The sequence below is a fragment of the Melopsittacus undulatus genome, chromosome 15 (genome assembly GCF_012275295.1).
Source record: "Melopsittacus undulatus isolate bMelUnd1 chromosome 15, bMelUnd1.mat.Z, whole genome shotgun sequence".
NCBI lineage: Eukaryota > Metazoa > Chordata > Aves > Psittaciformes > Psittaculidae > Melopsittacus > Melopsittacus undulatus.
Window position 1 is genome coordinate 2,931,695 of NC_047541.1, and position 18,813 is coordinate 2,950,507.

Consider the following 18,813-nt stretch of genomic DNA (forward strand, 5'->3'; position numbering starts at 1 on the left):
AGAGTTCATTTTCTGCTTCATACCCAAGGAAAACCACTTCTCAGCTTGTACTCATTCTCTTCTTGGGAAGTCATTTCTTCATCAGCTGCTGTTAATTGTTAGGAGAGAGGGTGGGGCCTTCCCAGGCTGACGTCCCTCAAGACATAGCCGAGTATAAAGGGCACAAGTGAGAATTGCAGCCAAGAAACTCTCAAAAGCTGTTTCCAGTGACTGCTGGGATTCCAACTGCTGTAACTTGCTACTAAAAAGAGAAGGAAGCTGAACTCAGCTCATAGCTGCTAATTACACTGGAGCATTAAGTACAATTACACGTTCTCAGTGCGAAACTGGACTGATTTTGCTTTGTTTTTTTAGACAACTGAATAAGCTTTTTTCTCTTCCCCTCTTTTTTTTCATCATTTTCGACACACGCAGTGGTGATGTTGCAAACAGTCTGCATGAGTCCTGAATTACTGGTCAATCAAAACACCAGTGAAAACGAAGTCTCTGGCTATAGTCCAAGCCAGGGATCTCCACTGCCTGGAGAAACAGCCAGTCCCAAAAGCTATTTTCAACAGAGCCCATCATTGCCAGACTCTGGATTAACTGAATTTAATGTTGCGAGTCTCAAGATCTACCCTCCTCCTTCATGCAAACCTCAAGAGATGTCTGCTCCCACTGGTAAGACCAAACCTTTATTCACCTTTTCTATTTTATGCAACACTATTATGCTGCTTTTGCAAAGTGGTAAAATACACTGACTTGCAACTCCTTTTATGACAGCAGGGAGCTGTACTAACAGTAGTATGTATTAAGCTTCTGTGGCAATAATATTGAAGATATACAGCTCACTTCTACTCATGTCTTGGTTTTACTTTGTTATGGTCTGCTGCTGAAGTCAGAAATGACTGTTTTGTAAAGGATGCTCCTTGAACTACAAGTTTGGTTCTGGATCTAACAGCAAGGTAATAGACATGACCTTCTTAGTTATTAACATTATAACATCATATGAAAGTGTATTTGGTGAATCATTGCCTTTGCTGAATTCTTCAATTTCAAGGTTATGTTTGACATTTAATCTGACCCATCTAATAGTATTTTTACTGTAAAATAGCCTGAAAGATAATAATACATTAGTTGTATTTGGGCATTTTTAATAAAACTTTTCAGAGAGGCCTTTGAAATACTCCACAGTTTCATCACTAAAATACCAGTCTAAAAAAAAAGGAATTATTGCCATTTCTCGAGCAGTCTGAGAAATAAACTATGTGGTTTTTAAGGTTCCAAAGTTTTAATTATTCAGTGATAGGTTAAACATTCAGAAATGCCAGAAGTCTTAGCACAAAATGGCAATTAAATATATACTCAAAACGCACTGTTTGCTACTTGAGATTTAACACCCTCCTTCTGAAAGGGTGTCGGTCTCTCATGCCTGGAGCAGGGAAGAGAAACAGCATCACACAACCAGAAACTACATCTTGTGTGACTGGTTTCCATGCCAATATTGCCTACTCGGAGACATCCCAAGTCTGGGGAAGTGCACTGTTTCCATCTGTTGAGCTCCTGCAGTGCTTCCCCACAGCAGCTGCTGGAGTCTGCCTGGCTACAGAGCACACATGCGTATTTGGTCAAGGAATATGGGTACAGACACTTCATGTTTTACTTAATGCTGACTGCTCACCCAAGCTTCACACACCTAGGCTGCTGTGTGGCTTAATCATAAGCGTTTAAATCACAAGTGATTCTCCTATTCCTCATGAGCTGCACTAGGAAGAGAAGCTTCTCTCTGCTCCAGCAAGCATTGCTGCTGGGTAAATCCTTTTTATCCTCAGTAAATACTATTTAATCCTCAGTAGCCCACACTCCAGCTCCCAACACTCAGGCTTATCAAAACAGTGACTTTCTATGTGGTGTATTCTATGTGCTAACTAGTTGAGAAGACCCTAAGCTAATGCAATAAAGATATCAGTCTATAATGGCAATAGCTGTTACTGAATGCATTCTACCTGAAGAAGATAATTCTCGAAGGGGGGAGGAGGGTGGGACACAGTGTTACATAAAAGGTATTTCAAAAGCAACACATTTAAGCTCCTAATCTGGGCAAGACTTTCAAGTTTAGGGATTCAAGTACAAGATGCAAGAAGACCTAACAAACAATTACAGAGTAGCTTGTTTTGACAAAGACAAGCTTGTTTGGACAACTACATATATTCCCAAATAACTATTTCATTTCACTGCAGAAAATCATTGCTTCCCTTTAGATCACACCACATTGACTTCCAAATACATCAAGAACCACTAGAGAAATATTGCGGACATAGCATCACTATCTCAGTTCTGAAACAACTCTGTTCTTTATTGTTCCATTGAAGTCAATGGACCAAACCACAGGACAGCGGAAAACTGCAAAGACAGAACAAATGGAAACCAGAACATGACTAAGAGGGGCAGTAATCCAAACAGTGTTGACATTGTCCGCAAAAGTAATCATGGCCTCTAAGTCACTGTGGCACCCTGAGCTGAAGGGCACTAAAAAACCTGCCCTAAGCCAAGTCTCAAGATAGTACATTTATTTCTGCACCACTGAAAGCTTTAAACTAGAAACATCTGACTTATTTATCTTCTTCCCAAGCATTCATCTGAATTCCCTTCTGCACTGCTGTTCTTACCCTATTGTCCTCTTTCCAGCTCCAGTGCCACATTTACACTTGGTACAGTCTCTCCTCTTCTTTCACTCAGAATTGAAGAACTGAAGCTGTCTCTGCACACTACAGTTTGACAGTAGTCTTCATGGGGTAATTTGCAGGTTAACTCAGCTCTCTGCTTATGCTCTCAGATTGAAGATCCCACAGCTTTGGGGTTTGTTTTGTCCCTTTGTGAGGTTCCACAGTCTGTTGTAGCATGGGACACAATGCAATCAAGTCATTGTCGAGCAGAAAGTAGGCCAGAGCTAAGGAATGTGGAAGGTGATGTGGAAATTTTCCACAATTGATGATGAACATCAGAATCACAGGCTTCTCTCAGGGTGACCTCATCCTCCCACTACCCTACAGTAGCTCAGAGAATTATGTTACTTTAAGCATTGTGTTATGACTCTTCCAGAGGCTGGACTTAGATCTGATCCCCCTCAGAAGCGCTACATGGGTGTGAGAGTGAAGATGCCAGTACGGGAATTACTGAGGAAAATCCGTCTTTCCAAAGGCCTGGACCCAGCTCACAGCAAGGTGAGGACTCTCCTTGGGTTTACAAAGGTTGCTCCCAGAGGTCTGGTATCATGGTACACCCAAATCACACACTCAACTCTGCCAGAGTTATGCCTGCAGCCTCTGCTTCTTCCATCCACCACATCAATGGCTTTGATGGAGGTGGAGAATAGATGAAATTTTAAACATGATGAAAGCCTGTGCTAGGAACAGTTCTAAGTCAGTAACAGCAAGAACCTCTTCATGCCCTGGATACTATAAATCATGCAATCAAGCCAAAGACTGGCTAAGATGCAATTACAATTTTGCTATAGCAACCCAGATTTCTGAACAACCTGCAAAATACAGCCTAAGAAGCTGGTAGACTCCCAAATACCTGGTCTGTTGTAAAGACCTTTATAAGGCTGCCATGAATTACCCACTCATGGAAATTTATTCACCTGCAGTCTCTGCTGTTCAATGTACATAGCACAGGACAGAATTCGCTTTGTGCTACATTTGCCACTGTTTTCTCTTACGTGCAAGCATCTCAGATTGAGCTGGGTGTTTTTATCTCCTCAGGAAGCCTCATTAATGAAGATGGTAACCAAAGGATCCTCAGGAAAAAGAGGTTAGGAAACTCATCTCTTGGTAACAGAGCCTCCTTTTCTAATAGCATCATCACTGTTAGGTACCCAAAGAGCTGGACAACTTATGTGGTCAGTGACCCATGCTGGTTCCCAGCTCCCCTTAAAAACTACAGTAGCAGGCCAGCTGTGCAACACCATGTATGTGTTATCTATCTGTTACCTGGAGCAAAACTTCTGATCCTAATACTTTTTGCATGTGTCTCCACACAAACAACCCCCCAACTCAAAATAGCTTATTTCTTCATTTCTTTGCAACAGAAAAGAGAAGAGTTCACCCTTATACAGAGAAACAGCTTAGACAGGTATGCATAACACCAACTCTGTGCTGCCAGCCTCCTCAGGCGCATTCTGTATTATATCACTGAGTGAGAACAGGACACTTCATGTCTGATTTCCCTCCCCTATCTTCTGCCCTCCCCATTTTTGTTGCTGTTTCAGAGCAAGCAGAACGTTGGGCAAACTCTAAAAGGCTTAGAGGACCTGGATATCCTGGTGGAGGTACTGCAGGAAGACTTGAACAAAAGCCAGTTGAAGGAGGAGTCTCTGCATTCTGTGCCAGATGGCTTTTGGCAGGGCTTCTCCGTGGATCTGCAAGCCTCCCGGTGGGAAACTGGAGGAAGCAAACAGGCAGTTGGTGGCGGGCAGGAAAGACGCCACAGTTTAACCATGCTGCGTTCATACTGCTGTTTTAACTCAGTATTGCGGGGAGAGGTAGAGACTTCTTTTCACCATGATCTGGAAAACATGCAAGAGTCCAATTCACCTGCATTATCCTCAAGGACAAGTGAGAAAGAGAGCAACTGGTGGATACAGGATGCATGCACAAGTACCCAGAAAGATTTCCTGAGGCATTCTTCACAGAACACATCTCCACACTTGAACCCATCAAGAGGCTGTTCAGAGATGCTTCTGGAAGCTCACTCAGGCTCTCCAGACACTGAAGGATACTCAAAGTCAATCCCAGTTTCTTTCACACAGCAGGATCTCTCTGCCATCTCCTTCTTCCAGTTCCAGCTACACAGGGAAGAAAGTTTACTGAGGAATATCCCAGCAGACAAACTGCTTGCACCTGATGAAAATGGCAACAGGTCTCCAATGTTTCTGTTGAAATATATTGATTCCTATTTCCTGGGGCACCTCTTGTCCTGAGGCTTCAACTGGTAGCTTTGGACATACCTGTAGCAAAGGCCTCCTTGCTCAATAGGAAGCTCAAACTTGCCTCAGTACACGCAGTTGTAGGCAGATAGTAAAAATAGAAAGGGTCCATATTCACAGTAGTATTGCCAAACTACAGCTGATATCAGGACAAATTCAAAGTGCTAACAATACTAAATGCTGAGTTCTATATGCAGGCGTGCACAAGAAAATGAAAATCAAGCAAAACAAGTAACTGCTACTGAAAAAAAAGAGCAATATGCACAAGAGATCTTTTCCATGATGCAGACACACTCAGGATAATTACTTGTGTTATTAGTTGGTAATAAAAGTGGGTGGGAGGATTACACCAAAACATACATGTGCTGGTAGTCTAGAGCATAGACTTCCAAAGAACTAGGAGTGGCTGTTTTGCTAGAAATGAAATGAAAGCAAAGGTTTTACTGATTCCATTCTCCCTAGAATGGCTTACAGAGAAAATAGCTGTAAATATATATATATATATATGCGTATATATATATATCTATATATGTGTATACACACTTAAAATTTTTTATTAGGTTCCATGCAGTTCAGCTAGTTTGGGGAAGCTGGTACCAAATCAGATTGACAGAAAACATGATATAAACTGTACTAGTCTTGGTAGGAAAAAGATTAATTCCTGATCCCATAGACAATCCTGTTTTCCCAATTTAATGTATTTACAACCAACCTAGGGAAGCTAAACACCGCATTGTCCTCTTCCATGAAGTATCACATTTAATTCAGAGTAATTATTTTCAGTGCAATAGTAAGATTAGAGACTCACTTTTCAGCAGTAATGTAATGAAGTTACAATAAGCCACTCACTGTCATATTTCCTGCATATTTTTAAGCAATACAGAAAAACAGATTCTCACACATGAACAAATTTAATCACAATTAAGTTCAGACATTACTATTACCATGTTTATGTAATACATAAAATTTCCAGCAGCCCACTTGCCTTTATGAAATATTTAAGCATCAGATTACATGCTCAAAAGAACATACAAAGGGAGGACAACACACCAGATAAGCTAATTTCATTTCTACTGGATGGTGAATGCTATTAGTTATGTGTCAACATCCCCTCTCTTTTAGCCCCTTCACCCCAAAAAAGTAGCAAACAGCAATAAGCTGAGTTATTCAGATTTATCCAAGGATATGCTACAAGACAAGGGAGAAACAAATAAAATCAATGCCTGCATTATGTTTTCTTCCAGGAGGAAAAGAAGACATGCCCAAATTTACAAGGAAGGGGGAAAATTAATCTTTTTCAGGGTTAAATTCAGGAGAAACCCTTGTAATATTTTGACTAGTTCAGCGAGTCTGAATACATAGAAGATGTTGAGCTGCCCTCCTCCTTTCTCTTCATTTTTCAGTATCTTATGCTCTTTTCCCTGTACTGAAGGATGCATTAGAAAAGGAGGAGTAAATAGAGGTTGTTAGCAATAACTAATAATAGAATTTCTCCTGGAGAGGAGAGGAATGGCATAATAGTAAGAAGGGAAGACCAAGAAATCCTGACAGATAAAATCAGCAACTCCATTATTTATATAGAGACTAAACAACTTAAGCACTTAAATATCCCAAGATTTTGGCATTTGTGAACCTTAACATTTCATGCTTTAAAATATATTCTCACTCTTTTTTAAGTATTTTAACCACTGCTTTGTCTCTAATTTGTTTAAACTCTGTTCTATCCCAGGCTGCTGCACAAGGCTGTTGCTCAAGGTAAAAGAGCTCTGACTTACGCACTTGCACAGAGATTTGCAACTCTAAATAAGATCAACGAGAAGGATGCAGAGAAACGGGTAGGATGCTAACTTGCCAAGACAGCGGCATTTTCTATCCCATACAAACATCTTTCAAACCTCAGTCAAGCACCAAGCATCCTTTTGGACAGGGTGTGTCTACTGTCCTTGCAAAGACAGGAAAATAGGAATAAGGAGAAAGAGTTCTGCAAATGTTTGCCTTTAACAGTGATTTTCTCCCATTCTTCTTTTCTTAGACTGCATTACATCTTGCTGCAGAAAAGAACCAACACCTGATGGTGAGTGATCTGATATCCCTAGGAGCTAATGTCAATGAACAGGACAGTTTAGGAAAAACTCCACTCCACCTGTGTGCAGAGAATGGATATTTGAGAGTTTTAGAGGTAAGTTGGTCATTTATGTTGTACAAATACCTGTGAAAAGCCAGAGCAAAGACAGCAAATGCATGTTCTTTGAAAAATAAATGAGGGTTTTCTGTGCCTGAAAATGAGCTTTGGGCTGATGTAGTTAATGTAAGATGGAGTTGGAGGAGGGGGTATTCTGGCATTGTCAAAGATGAGCACTTACAACAATCTTCTTTGTTTCAGGTTTTGAAAAACTGCAAAAACAATGGGGTGTGTGTGGAAGTGAATCTGACTGACCATTACGGTAAGAGGAAAAGCTTAACTGCATAGATGATTACTGTAGACTCCAAAAGTCTCAGACTACAGATTCTATGTAGGCCGAGGAATATTCAATGTCATGTTTAAAACTGAAAGGTCCAGGAGGAGAGTCAATTAATTTGAATAGAGCACTCTCTTACGATTAACCCAGTGTGGAATAGTTTACCCTGGTAAGGTGCTCAAGCACTGGATGTTTTGACTTCTCTGTGGTCTGTTCTGTTCAGGTTTAACACCACTGCACTGTGCTGCTCTCGCCCACACTGTCTTAGTGACCGAATCTCAAAAGACTGATACCGATACTGACATGGGAAGGTTTATCAGACTACGAAAAGATCAAATTCTGGAAGGAATTAACTGCTTATTACAAATGGGAGGAGAGCTTGAGTTACAGGTGAGGACCAGCAGCAGGATGTTTGCTGTGGCCTTAAGTTTTCTTTTTTCTTTAGTAATCATAGAATCACAGAATAGTTAGGGTTGGAAAGGACCTTAAGATCATCCAGTTCCAACCCCCCTGCCATGGGCAGGGACACCTCACACTAAACCATATCACCCAAGGCTTCGTCCAACCTGGCCTTGAACACTGCCAGGGATGGAGCATTCACTACTTCCCTGGGCAACCCATTCCAGTACCTCACCACCCTAACAGTAAAGTATTTCTTCCTTCTATCCAATCTAAACCTCCCCTGGTTAATCATGGGTTTTGCTGTCATTTGCAGGTACTAAATTCATGTCAAATTACCACTTCCTATTTAAAAATTGAGGAGAATACAGAACTTATGTGTTTGCTTCAGAGTCATAAATCTAATGGGCAGAACATTCTTCAAAAGGTAACTACAGCTACTTTTACCCAGGCTCTAGCTTTCATACCAAAGAAACTAAATGCAGTAATGTAAGCTGTACCATCTTGTAAACACATTAGATGATGCTTCCACCTTTGCCTTATCTTGCATAGGGCAGGAAATCCCCTGGGAATTTCTCCTGGGGAAAAAGCACTGTAGGAGCTCTTACTACACTTGGTCCCATCTCAGCTCTAGGGACTGCTATATTTGCTATTATTTAGAGCAATCTACTTGCATGCAAGTGTTGCCAGCATACTGCTCACGCCTGTCCCCAGTCCAAACTCCTCCTAGCAACAATGCCTTCATTTCCAACATCTTACAGCACACCAAGCCAGACAGAGGTCTCTCTGAAGCAACACCAGGGAAATTCTTCTCATGGTAATAAAGGAAAGCTACAGGCCCAAGTATTGCCACTATATTCAGTTACCTTCAGAAGCTTCTTAAAAGAGAAAGAGCTCATTTTCTCTGTCCCTTGGCACACACATTCAACACCAAAACTACCCAAAACCTGCATTACAGGGCCTAAAGTTAACCAGATTATCCAATGAGTATCAGCATTTCTTGCTAAAGTTTTGGTGGGGGAAGCAAAATACCAACACTGAAAAGCAGAAGCTTGAGTGCTTAGCAAAGGACTACATTTCAAGGGTGAAATTTTGCTCTACAGAAACAATGTACTATCTGCCATAGATTCTGGTATTCTTGTCTGTAGGAGATAAAACACAGTATAAGCAAACAATTTCAATCCAGCTCATTACTGACTGGACTGTTAAGCTGCCACACTCTCCAACCTTATTTATGGTAAGGGGAAGAATCTAGGCTTCGCATGTCAAACCCAGTGCAAGCTCTTGACACAAAGCCTACATTAGTGTTAATGCTGGAAGTTTATTATTCTGGTTTCCTTATCTGTATAGAGTTACAGTTTGCTGGATGCTCCAAGAAGAATGCCTAATCCCTCATCAACAGATAACTTTACTGAGCTTTTTTCCACACCATCTTTGGACCTCTGACATCATTCTTACAGGTATTTCACAGTAGGAAACTGATTTATCTAGTTAGCATCTTTGCAACTCAACCATTGTAATACAGTAGTTAGCTCCACAACCTTCACTGAATTGCTATATAACAATCATATGGAACTGATGGGAAAGATGCCCAGTGATTTATAATACACTTCAGATTAACTCCAGTGTTCTGGTCAGAATCTCTTTTGCTTGCAAAACTCCTTACTCATCCAAAACCAAGTAGATAATAGGGCAATAAATATGTGTCATTAAAGAAACAGTATATAGATTGAGATGAATATTTGTTGGTTTATTGCCTTCCAGGGAAAAGCTGCTAAAGTTCATTATCTGCACCTCATGGTCCGTGTGCTCCAACTGTTGCTGAAGTACAGAGAACAGACATCAAAATCCTTCAAATGTATTATAGCTTGAACTGGCTGTTGTCTCTTCAGTGCCGAGAATTAGAGTGAACCAATAAATGGGGAAAACCCTCGAGCCAGGTTTCAACAGTATTAGGCATTCAGTGTTAGATGCTCCAGTAAATGAATAGGTTGTAATTTTCTCACAAGGATGATCACTTGCACTTCTCTTCTGAAGTTCATTTGGGTCACAGGTGTTCTACATTCTGAAGCTCTAACAAATTGTTAATCAGGTGCCTAGCTCAGAAAAAATCCAATCAACTTGGATGGATTGATCCTAGTCTTAAAAGTACCAGTGTAAGATTATTCTTTACAGTCCAGATGTGCTGGAAATCACAGGCACTATGTAATTCTAAACATGAGCTATGGGAACACAGAATCTGATGGGCTAGCTTCAATACTTCTGGCAGACTGGCTCAATTTGTCCAAGGCTGATGTTACACTTTCAGGCAATCCTATTGGGAAAAAAAAATCCCTCTAAAATAAAGCATACCCACACAATGTAACTGAGCATGTTCTCTCCACAAAAATCAAGCTCTTTAGTTATACAATCAGAATTTGCCACCAATAATGGACTGTAGGTGAAGTCTGGGACAGAAAGTATTTTGAATCAATTCCTTTCACTCTGGGTGATCTAACAAATGAATATACTTGTATAAAATTTGAGTATATAACAACAGGTTAAAAGGCCATTGTTTATACCAAGCAATATTGCAAGTTAAAAGGATAACAAGGAGCTAAAACTATTCCGTGCTTCCAGATAAATTTCAGTAAAATTCCTATAAATTAGATAATAATTGTCAAAAAAAAATCTTCCCAGACTTAGTATCATTTTGTTTTAACTTCTGATTGTGAATTAACTGGTTTCTATGAAACTTCCCTGTTTGCTACATATGGAGCAATCTACATTTACATAACCTACGAAGTCACTGATCCAGCAATCAGCTCACATGTGTACCTTCTGTTGAAGCAAATGGGAGATTTTTCATGTGTGGCCAATGCAGGATCCAGTATTGAGTACTCAGCATGTTTGGGGAATATTCTTTTTAATGAACCCTTTGCATTTTCTTCTTGTAAAAAAGGTTCCTTTCCTATTATTGGATATCCTTAAGTGTTAAGCTCCACGAGCTATGTTGCACAGCAGAAATTAACTTTTACTGGTAAATGACAGTGTTTTAGTTAATTCCACTGGGATTTAGGTCATGTCCTATGATTCTTCTGCCCTGAACACCTACATACCACTGTCCTCTCTAGTATGTTCTCTGGTCAGAATGAGACATGATACTTCAAAACTTCTGAAGTATTTCATAAAATAAATATGAACTTGTTATTCACACAATGAATAGAACACTCAACCACCTCCTTCCATAGCTGCCTCCATGGTTTCATTATGGGATTTTTTTCTTTTCTTCACTTTTTGTCCCAGGTTTTACTTGGAAATAAAAACCTTTTCTTCTCCTCTCATGATTTCTTTCTGGTCCCCCCCACTCCCTTCCTCACTCAATCTCCCTTCATTTTAACTCACATCTGTGCTTACAGAACTCCTTATGCTTTTGAAGAGAATTAATGACAATCTTCCAGGTTACTCAGCTTCCATTCACGTGGTTTAAGGATCAGATCAAATACCCACTGAAATTAAAGACTCCTTATTTACAATGAAAGCTGACCAAGGAATTCCGCATCAATTACAGAACCAAGAATGAAGCAGTATGGTGAACAAATAGAGAAGTGTATCAATAAGCATTCTTAGCAAGGAAATGAATTTGCTTACAGGATATCTCAAAGTATAGAAAGCTATCATATAAGAATGAATTATTAATCAATTTCTTTAAGTCACATGGAAACCATTCAGGTAAAAGAATAGGAATCTTCAGCTATTAGTATGTATCATTTATTCAATATACTCAAAGCTGAACTAGCTTGTAAAATATGTTCTACAGCAGTTATACATTTATTGCATTGACATTAGTAGGTACGCTTTACATTGTTTCATTGTTCCTTCCTGTCAATAAATGTATTATTTCATGCAGTATGTAACTTATTGATTTTTATGTACTAGTAATAGCCATGCTACACTCACAACAGAAGTAACTATAATGGAAAAGTGCAAATTAAGCAGGCTTTAAAAGCTGACAAGTAGAAAAGGTATTTTGTTGTTGTCCAGAGGTGCCTGTGTAGAAGCACCAGCTTTACCAAAGAAAACTGGGGAAAAAGATGATTTCTTCAATAAATGATTAAAAACTCTCCATGTTTTCAAGGCCAGTACGGAAATTAGCTCTGATCTTTATGTACAGTACTAGATAGGCCTAGTGATCTTGATGGTTCAGATGAAAGGCTGTTGCTTCACTTACCATCATGACAGGAAAACCTTCTCTGGCAAAGCAGCTCCTTAACCTGGGCCTGTTACTAATTCAGGACTGTCTCAAAGCAATTGATAGCATTTACCAAAGCATCAGCTTTACTTCCTTCAGGCCCACACACACTGTGCAAGTCTGCCCACAGATCTCTACACAGTCCCAGCTCAACACTCCTCAGCTAACAGGATCTTAGCAGAAGATTTTACAATGTTCAGAATTAACTCCATAGCTTCACCCACAACTGACTTTAAACTGAGGCTTTGAATATGTACATGGGAACACCAGCCCATTGTTCTGGTAATACCCTTCTGCTCCCATGAAATCCATTTTCCCATTAATTCATGGAAACTGGCTTCCATGGTCCTGGTGCCAAAAAGATTTCAAGTCACTGAACTCAGGAAAGACTTCTTGACCTCAAGATATGTCCTATGGTCTATTCACACAGGCCACCATATTTATAGCAAAGGGAAAAGAGTTACCACGCTGCACATGCAGCTGGACATGGCAGGAGCATCTCCAGGACTAAATCTGTCCGGCACACAGCAGAGAGCAGATGTCTTCTAAGTTGCATTTACATTATCAACCTGGCTCAAAACTACCCAGCCCTGGGCCCTGCTGTAAATCAGCAACCACAGCAGCATAAGGTAATGGGTGCACATCTAGACAGCGGCATGCCTAGGACCCAAGTGCTGTGCTTCTGACACTTCAGTACCAGTTACGGTGGCCAGGCTGGTAACTGTGGTGTAACTCTTACAGCTAATTCATTCAAAATCAGATCACATGTGCTCCCCACAAGCTATAGTCATGCCTTTGAACTGTGGCACAAGCCATACTTAGAGAAGCTGCTTTCCTTCTTCACCTCGTTTCTCACCCCATATTACAAGGTGAGTGTCATTCACTGGTTTATGTGGTTACTCAGGTTCCCTGCTCCTTTGAAGATACATGAGTATTGGCATACATGATTGTTTTTAAAAGCAGTGTGAAAGCGTTGCCACTGAATTACTAGCAATTCAGCAAAGAAAGATAAAAATAAACAGTTAGATCAGATTCAGCACTTCCAGCCATTCTGAGGGATGCTCGAGGCCCTGACAAGGATAAAGGCTTTATTTTCCTGGCAGGACTCTGATGGACACTGCACATATTTAACATCAGTGACAGTCACAAGGTCACAGACCCTGTACATTAAGTGAATGACCAAGCAGCCATGGACTTCAAATGGATGTACAGAATCCTGTGGTATTCATGCCAGTTTCCTAGGTTTTACTCACTGGGAATTGAGTTAAAAGAAGTACACGAACCAGAGCCCTAAAAGCTGAAATTTACTAGGACTTTGGCTGAATATTAGATCTTTCTCCTGCAAAATCAACATCTTAAGGCTCCAGAAGGAAACACAAGCACAGATGCTTGGATGCTGCTACTACACAGACAACAAGTAGAGCAACCCTGAGAAAAAAGGCCTGCAATGCTAATTCATTGAGCTCTACTGGACATCTTTTCTAGTGCACACAGATTTATTTCCACTAGCTTTCAGAAGGTATCGGTAACACAATTACTTAGTATAGGCTACTATAATATGCTGTGACAAAAAAAGCACAAGCCTTGTGACCAAGCAGCTCATCTGTATCTATGAAATGTACACAGAATAAATTGTAAGGATGGCAAATAGCATTGTAAGGAATGAAAAGTTTAGGGAAGACATGTTATGGATAAGCAAGAACTTGCACAGCAAACGCACAGAAGCTCTTCTAGGTGTTACACAAACTGAAAGAATAGAAATAACAAAGGAATCAAAGCAGAGGGGCTCTGGCCCAGATATTCAGCAGCACACAATTCTGCAAGCAGCGAGAAAACCTGTTACAGACCATTAATTATGGAAGGTGTCTTAAGCAAACAGCTCCTCTGAGAGCTGCTTTCAGTAGCTAATGATGGCAGAAATGCTCCAGCGTTCTTCTTTACTGCTTGTGCCAAATGGAACAACAGGGCCAAAATAACAGCTTTCTGACTCTGTCACCTCAGCTTGGTACCAACCAAGTCTGAGCACAGCAGAAAATTCACCTCCTGGCTTTTTTTATCCCCTAAAATGTGTTCTTGAACTCATGCTTTGTTGCATATCCACAATTATTGCATCAAAGACTGCCTAAGGCTGCTGGATTTTGCTTAAACAAGCCATCATCTCCCAGATCCAAGCAAACTTAGCTGAGAAGTGTATGAACTGTTTGCTCACTTAAACAGAGAACAATGCCATGATTAGAAGTAAAACACAGAGAAGAAAATAAATTACATTAAGAGAAAAAATGGTTATAGCACACAAACAAAAAGAGTTAAATGACTTAGAAAATGAACCAAGAGAGGAATCAGTGGGATGCTGGACACCAGATTCTCTCCACAGCCCATCTGAGGGTATGGATCAACAGCTGCCATTCACCAAAATACGTTGACATTTCCTGCACACCACTCTGCATCCTGTTTCCCATAACTCCACATCTCTCTCCATGGGATGGCAAGCAGGCTGACTTGCAAGTAGAGCTGGAGGAGCCAAGTTTCGGAGCCAAACAAGAGGGAGAGGCTGAGCTCTTGGCTGATTCAGATTCTTTTAGAACCATCTCACCCATCAAGTTTTATTTTTCCTACTTTCTTTGTGGCTAGAGAAACTTGGAAACCAAACGGTTTAATTTAACACAAGACATGTTTCTGCAGCTGTGCTGAACAGGACAGATGGAATTAAATGTAGAGAAAGGAGTCCCACTAACTGAAAAACTGTGTGTCACAAGCACTTTGAAGAAGGATCACAGAGAAGGAGGCAAGGAAAGAGGAAACCATGCTGGCTTCCACTCAGCCTGGAGAGGAGATCTATGACCCCGGTTGTCCCAGCCACATATGAACCAAAGCTAGGACCTGCAGTTCAATGTTGCTGCACACTACATCAGTCTGTTTACTCAGAAGTTTCACTTGTCCTGAGGATAAGCATGCTATGCTCCTGAGGATCTGGAGATCGCAGGATAAGCCCTAAAGAACTCCTTTCTGTCCTGAGACAGTCTAAGTGGGCTGGAGTTTCGAGCACCCCTAATTGCTCTAGTTACTTAAATCCATGAACATGGCCACATGGCACCTGTGCCCAAAGTACCACACCATCATTTTCCTGACTTTCTTTCCTCCATCCCCCATTCCATGTGGTTTCTAAGAGGAGAAAGGATTTTAAACTGAGGTTACCAGGAAGTGCTTTTCCTGAAGAAAGACATTGAGGAGAAGGGGGTTCTTGGGCTTCTTGCAATCCCCAGGAAATGATGCTCATTCCTTCTTCCCTGGGTTTTCATATTACAATTATTTTATTTGGCATCTACTTTGAAGCCACTTTACATTTAATTGAGTCACACAGTTTTGGGGTTTGCTTAGATTAGCAGCAAGAGTTAGGCTCCAGTGGATAAAACCTCACTTTTCAGGTATAAAAACCCAAGAAGGTGTTAACCAGTTGATATCAGGAAGGCTCCAGGCACTGCTCTGCTCCATGCTTAGACATACTTCACTGCTACACCCATGAGAAGCCAGTCTGGGTAGGTCCCAGCTCTTGATTATCTCTATTTGTTATCTCTACCCATCAGCACTAGCCAAATAAGTTTACAGAAGTCTCTTTTCTTGAGATATAACAAGATCTCTGAACACAAATACTGAACTGTGTGTGGTGTGATAAGTACATGTACAAATCATAACACTGAGTAACCAGAGGGTTGCTGTGTAACCCAGAATAAATACTTCAGATGGAAAGGAAAGGATGCAGCAGGAATTAATACAACAGAAATCTAGTGGCTGATTTTAAATACTAAGACTGCCTTGGTTTTGTTTTGTTTTAAATAAACCCCTCTGGATCCCTCTGCTGCTGATGAGTAACTGGTTTTTGAATACTTCACAATTACTTCTAGAAAGGTATTCACAGCTAATTGTTCGCTAGCGGCACAAAACACACAAGAACCTGCCTTCAAAGGTATACACAAAGGCCAAAAAATGTTTCCATCCTCACAAACCCTGACACTTAAAGCACTTTAGAGTCCACAACGTACAGCCCCTTAAAACTTCAGCTTTCATTTTCTTCACTCTTGAGCATCTTGCTGATCCTTTTCTTTAGGAAGCTCAATAAAAGGTATGTTTACACCTCCACTCAAGATGTGATGAAATCACCTCTCAGTTAATCAAGGAATATCTTCCTGCTAGAACAACTCTAGGATATATCAGTGAACTGAAATTAAATCACCAGGATTTTAAGTCCTTGGACATTTTCTGGTTTCATTTTCTAATGCTTCCAGGTGTGTGCTTTGAGTCCTGCTTAGCACGACCTTTCCATTTCACTGGAATTATTACTCACACACAAAGGCAATCCCTTTCCTGATATTAAAAAAAGATAAGGTTCTGCAGAACCCAGCAGATTTTCAAGTTCACAGCCAAGTGGAACGCTTGTGAAGTACGTACGCTATTGAAGTCCATCTTGATGACATTTATGTACATAACAGACATCATTTCAATAGTGGATTTTTATTCCGTATGGTCATTATCTCCAATGAAATACTTGTCTATTTGTTTAGGAAGAAACTTAAAGCTCTATCCAGCTGAAACAAGGGCAATATAAAACAAAACCTCACATCTTGTGTTACAGATTGAAGTTTGTATTTTAATTCCCTGAGGAAGCAGAAGCCATGTGACACTATAGTCCCCACATTACCTCCTCTCCCAGAATCAGAGCTCAGCTGCAGAGATGCTAATTTATGTCTGCCAAGGTTTTAATCTACCTAGCTATAACACATTGCTATTGCCAAAATAGACAGTAAGGCAAAAAAAACCCTAGCAACTTCCAGTCTCTGCATTGTCCCTGCAATGAAAATGTCTGGGCTCCCTTTGGCCTGTCTTTTCATTTGTTTAAGTTATGATTCATCTGGTTTTTCAGGGTTATCTCAGAATAACTTGTCTTCAGTTTGTTTTCCAGCACTGCAGCTGAGTCCCAAGTGCCCCAAGCTTTCTGCTCATTTGACTACCCAAAAAGAATCAACTAGATGAGCACTAAACAGGGAAGAATAAAGAGAAATACACCAAAGAAGGCACGGAAAGAGGAACGAAAATCAAATGAGAGTCTTCCACATGTTGGATCACTTTCACCACTTCAATTTAATGGGTGGTGTTTGTTTTCTGAAGATGACAAATACCCCTAACAAAGCTCCGGGTTGTGCTGTCACATGCTTGTATTTTATGTGGAGAAAGATGCCTTCCTCTTTTGCAGGGATTAAGTACAATGCAAACAAACCAAAACCAGCCCAACAAATCACCTCATCTAACAAGAAACCCCAAAACACACCCAGCAACACACACACAAAATTAAAGACAACCGTAAACCAAAGAAAACCCAAGCACAATAAAATAAATACACGTTGTATGTTACAACTGCAGGTCTGCAGGAACCAGTTGTAAGTCTTCTGACTTTTTCACATTGGGGTCACATAATACCCTCACCCTCCCCTCCCAGTTCAGCTTGCTGTAAAACTGAAAGGGAGCACCATGAATACTTCAAGGTTGTCATTATGTCCTAACCCTGGAGCAAGGTACAAAGGCTCAAGCTGTAGTTCTTAGAGTAATAAGTCCTCTGAGAATTAGTTGTGGGTAATGCCATCAAAAACTGTCAGTACCTTGTGTGCCAACTGTCACAGCCCAGCCTTTCACTGGAATTCTTTAAAGCTAATTCAGCATTTGCGTAAGTTTCTCTTCCAAGAACCCATCAGATTGTAGAGCAACCATTATCTAAGGTAACTGGGCTCCCTTAGCAGAGTCCTAGTCTACTGTAAACATTATCTGGAGAAGAAACTTTATGTGGAAAAGAAATAATCTGTGTAACTCTGGAGTATGTTGGTCAAACATTTGCAGAGGAATGAACACCACCCATGGCTGTGTGACCACAGCCTTCCCTTTGCTTACAGACCTTTATTCAACTGCACAGAGAAATAAGCCCAAAAGTTTTCTTGATTGCCTTACTATGATTCTTACAATCACACTATCACCTACCTATTCTGATAGCATGTCATTAAAATGCCAAATGATTCTCAAACACTGATGCTGCTCAGGAAGAAAAATAGCTAGCAATAACATACAGCTTGAAAGGTGAATCTGGGGTTTCATAGGTCAAAACCACCGATGATTAAGTTCACAGTATGTGCATCAGGGATGGTTTGACAAGTCCCATACCAGAAAAGTACAGTAAGAGACTGCTTTCCTCTCTTCAGAAGGTGTGAATCCTCTGATCTCCATCTTCAATATGATGCTTTTAAAGGCTATTTACCCAGTAGGGCTTATTTTTCCATCTTATCTAAAAACTGAATAGAAAAAAATGGAGTTTCCTTTATTTGGCCTCCCTTTTTCTGTCTTTTTGCTGGACTGAAGAGTTAAGCTAGGTAATGACTGAAGGTCATCATGTCATCCAGGGCTTTGGAAATGACTCAGGCACTAATTCTGAGTCTTTACTGCAGTCATGAAATGTTTTATGGGGCTATTAAACTCCAATCCCCACCAGGAAAATGGCAGCTTGACACACACACAGCAACACTGTGTATCAGTTCTGTGGAAAAAGGAAGTTGTGCATCTGCTCATGACAGAGAGCAGCCACTAACCTAAGATTCAACAGGGACAATGATATGACAACCTATTTCCTTATTCCAGACCCATTACCATGGGATGCTGGTTTTGTAGCATATTGGTCAGATACATGACTATAAAATACTTCCTATGAAGGAAAGCTACTA

At 40.5% G+C, this 18,813-nt stretch overlaps 1 protein-coding gene across 1 annotated transcript; it reads left to right on the top strand.

Annotated features, from left to right (window-relative positions):
- Positions 1–201: 201 nt before the first annotated feature.
- On the top strand, positions 202–11,715 carry LOC115945562 (uncharacterized). Its single transcript, XM_031044104.2, has 12 exons — positions 202–660; positions 3,082–3,203; positions 3,744–3,792; positions 4,070–4,113; positions 4,250–4,899; positions 6,696–6,801; positions 6,999–7,145; positions 7,350–7,410; positions 7,649–7,815; positions 8,141–8,251; positions 9,175–9,284; positions 9,589–11,715. Exons 1-11 carry the CDS (start codon positions 420–422, stop codon positions 9,268–9,270), a joined length of 1,794 nt encoding a protein of 597 aa, XP_030899964.2. The 5' UTR covers positions 202–419; the 3' UTR covers positions 9,271–9,284; positions 9,589–11,715.
- The last annotated feature ends 7,098 nt before the right edge of the window (positions 11,716–18,813 follow it).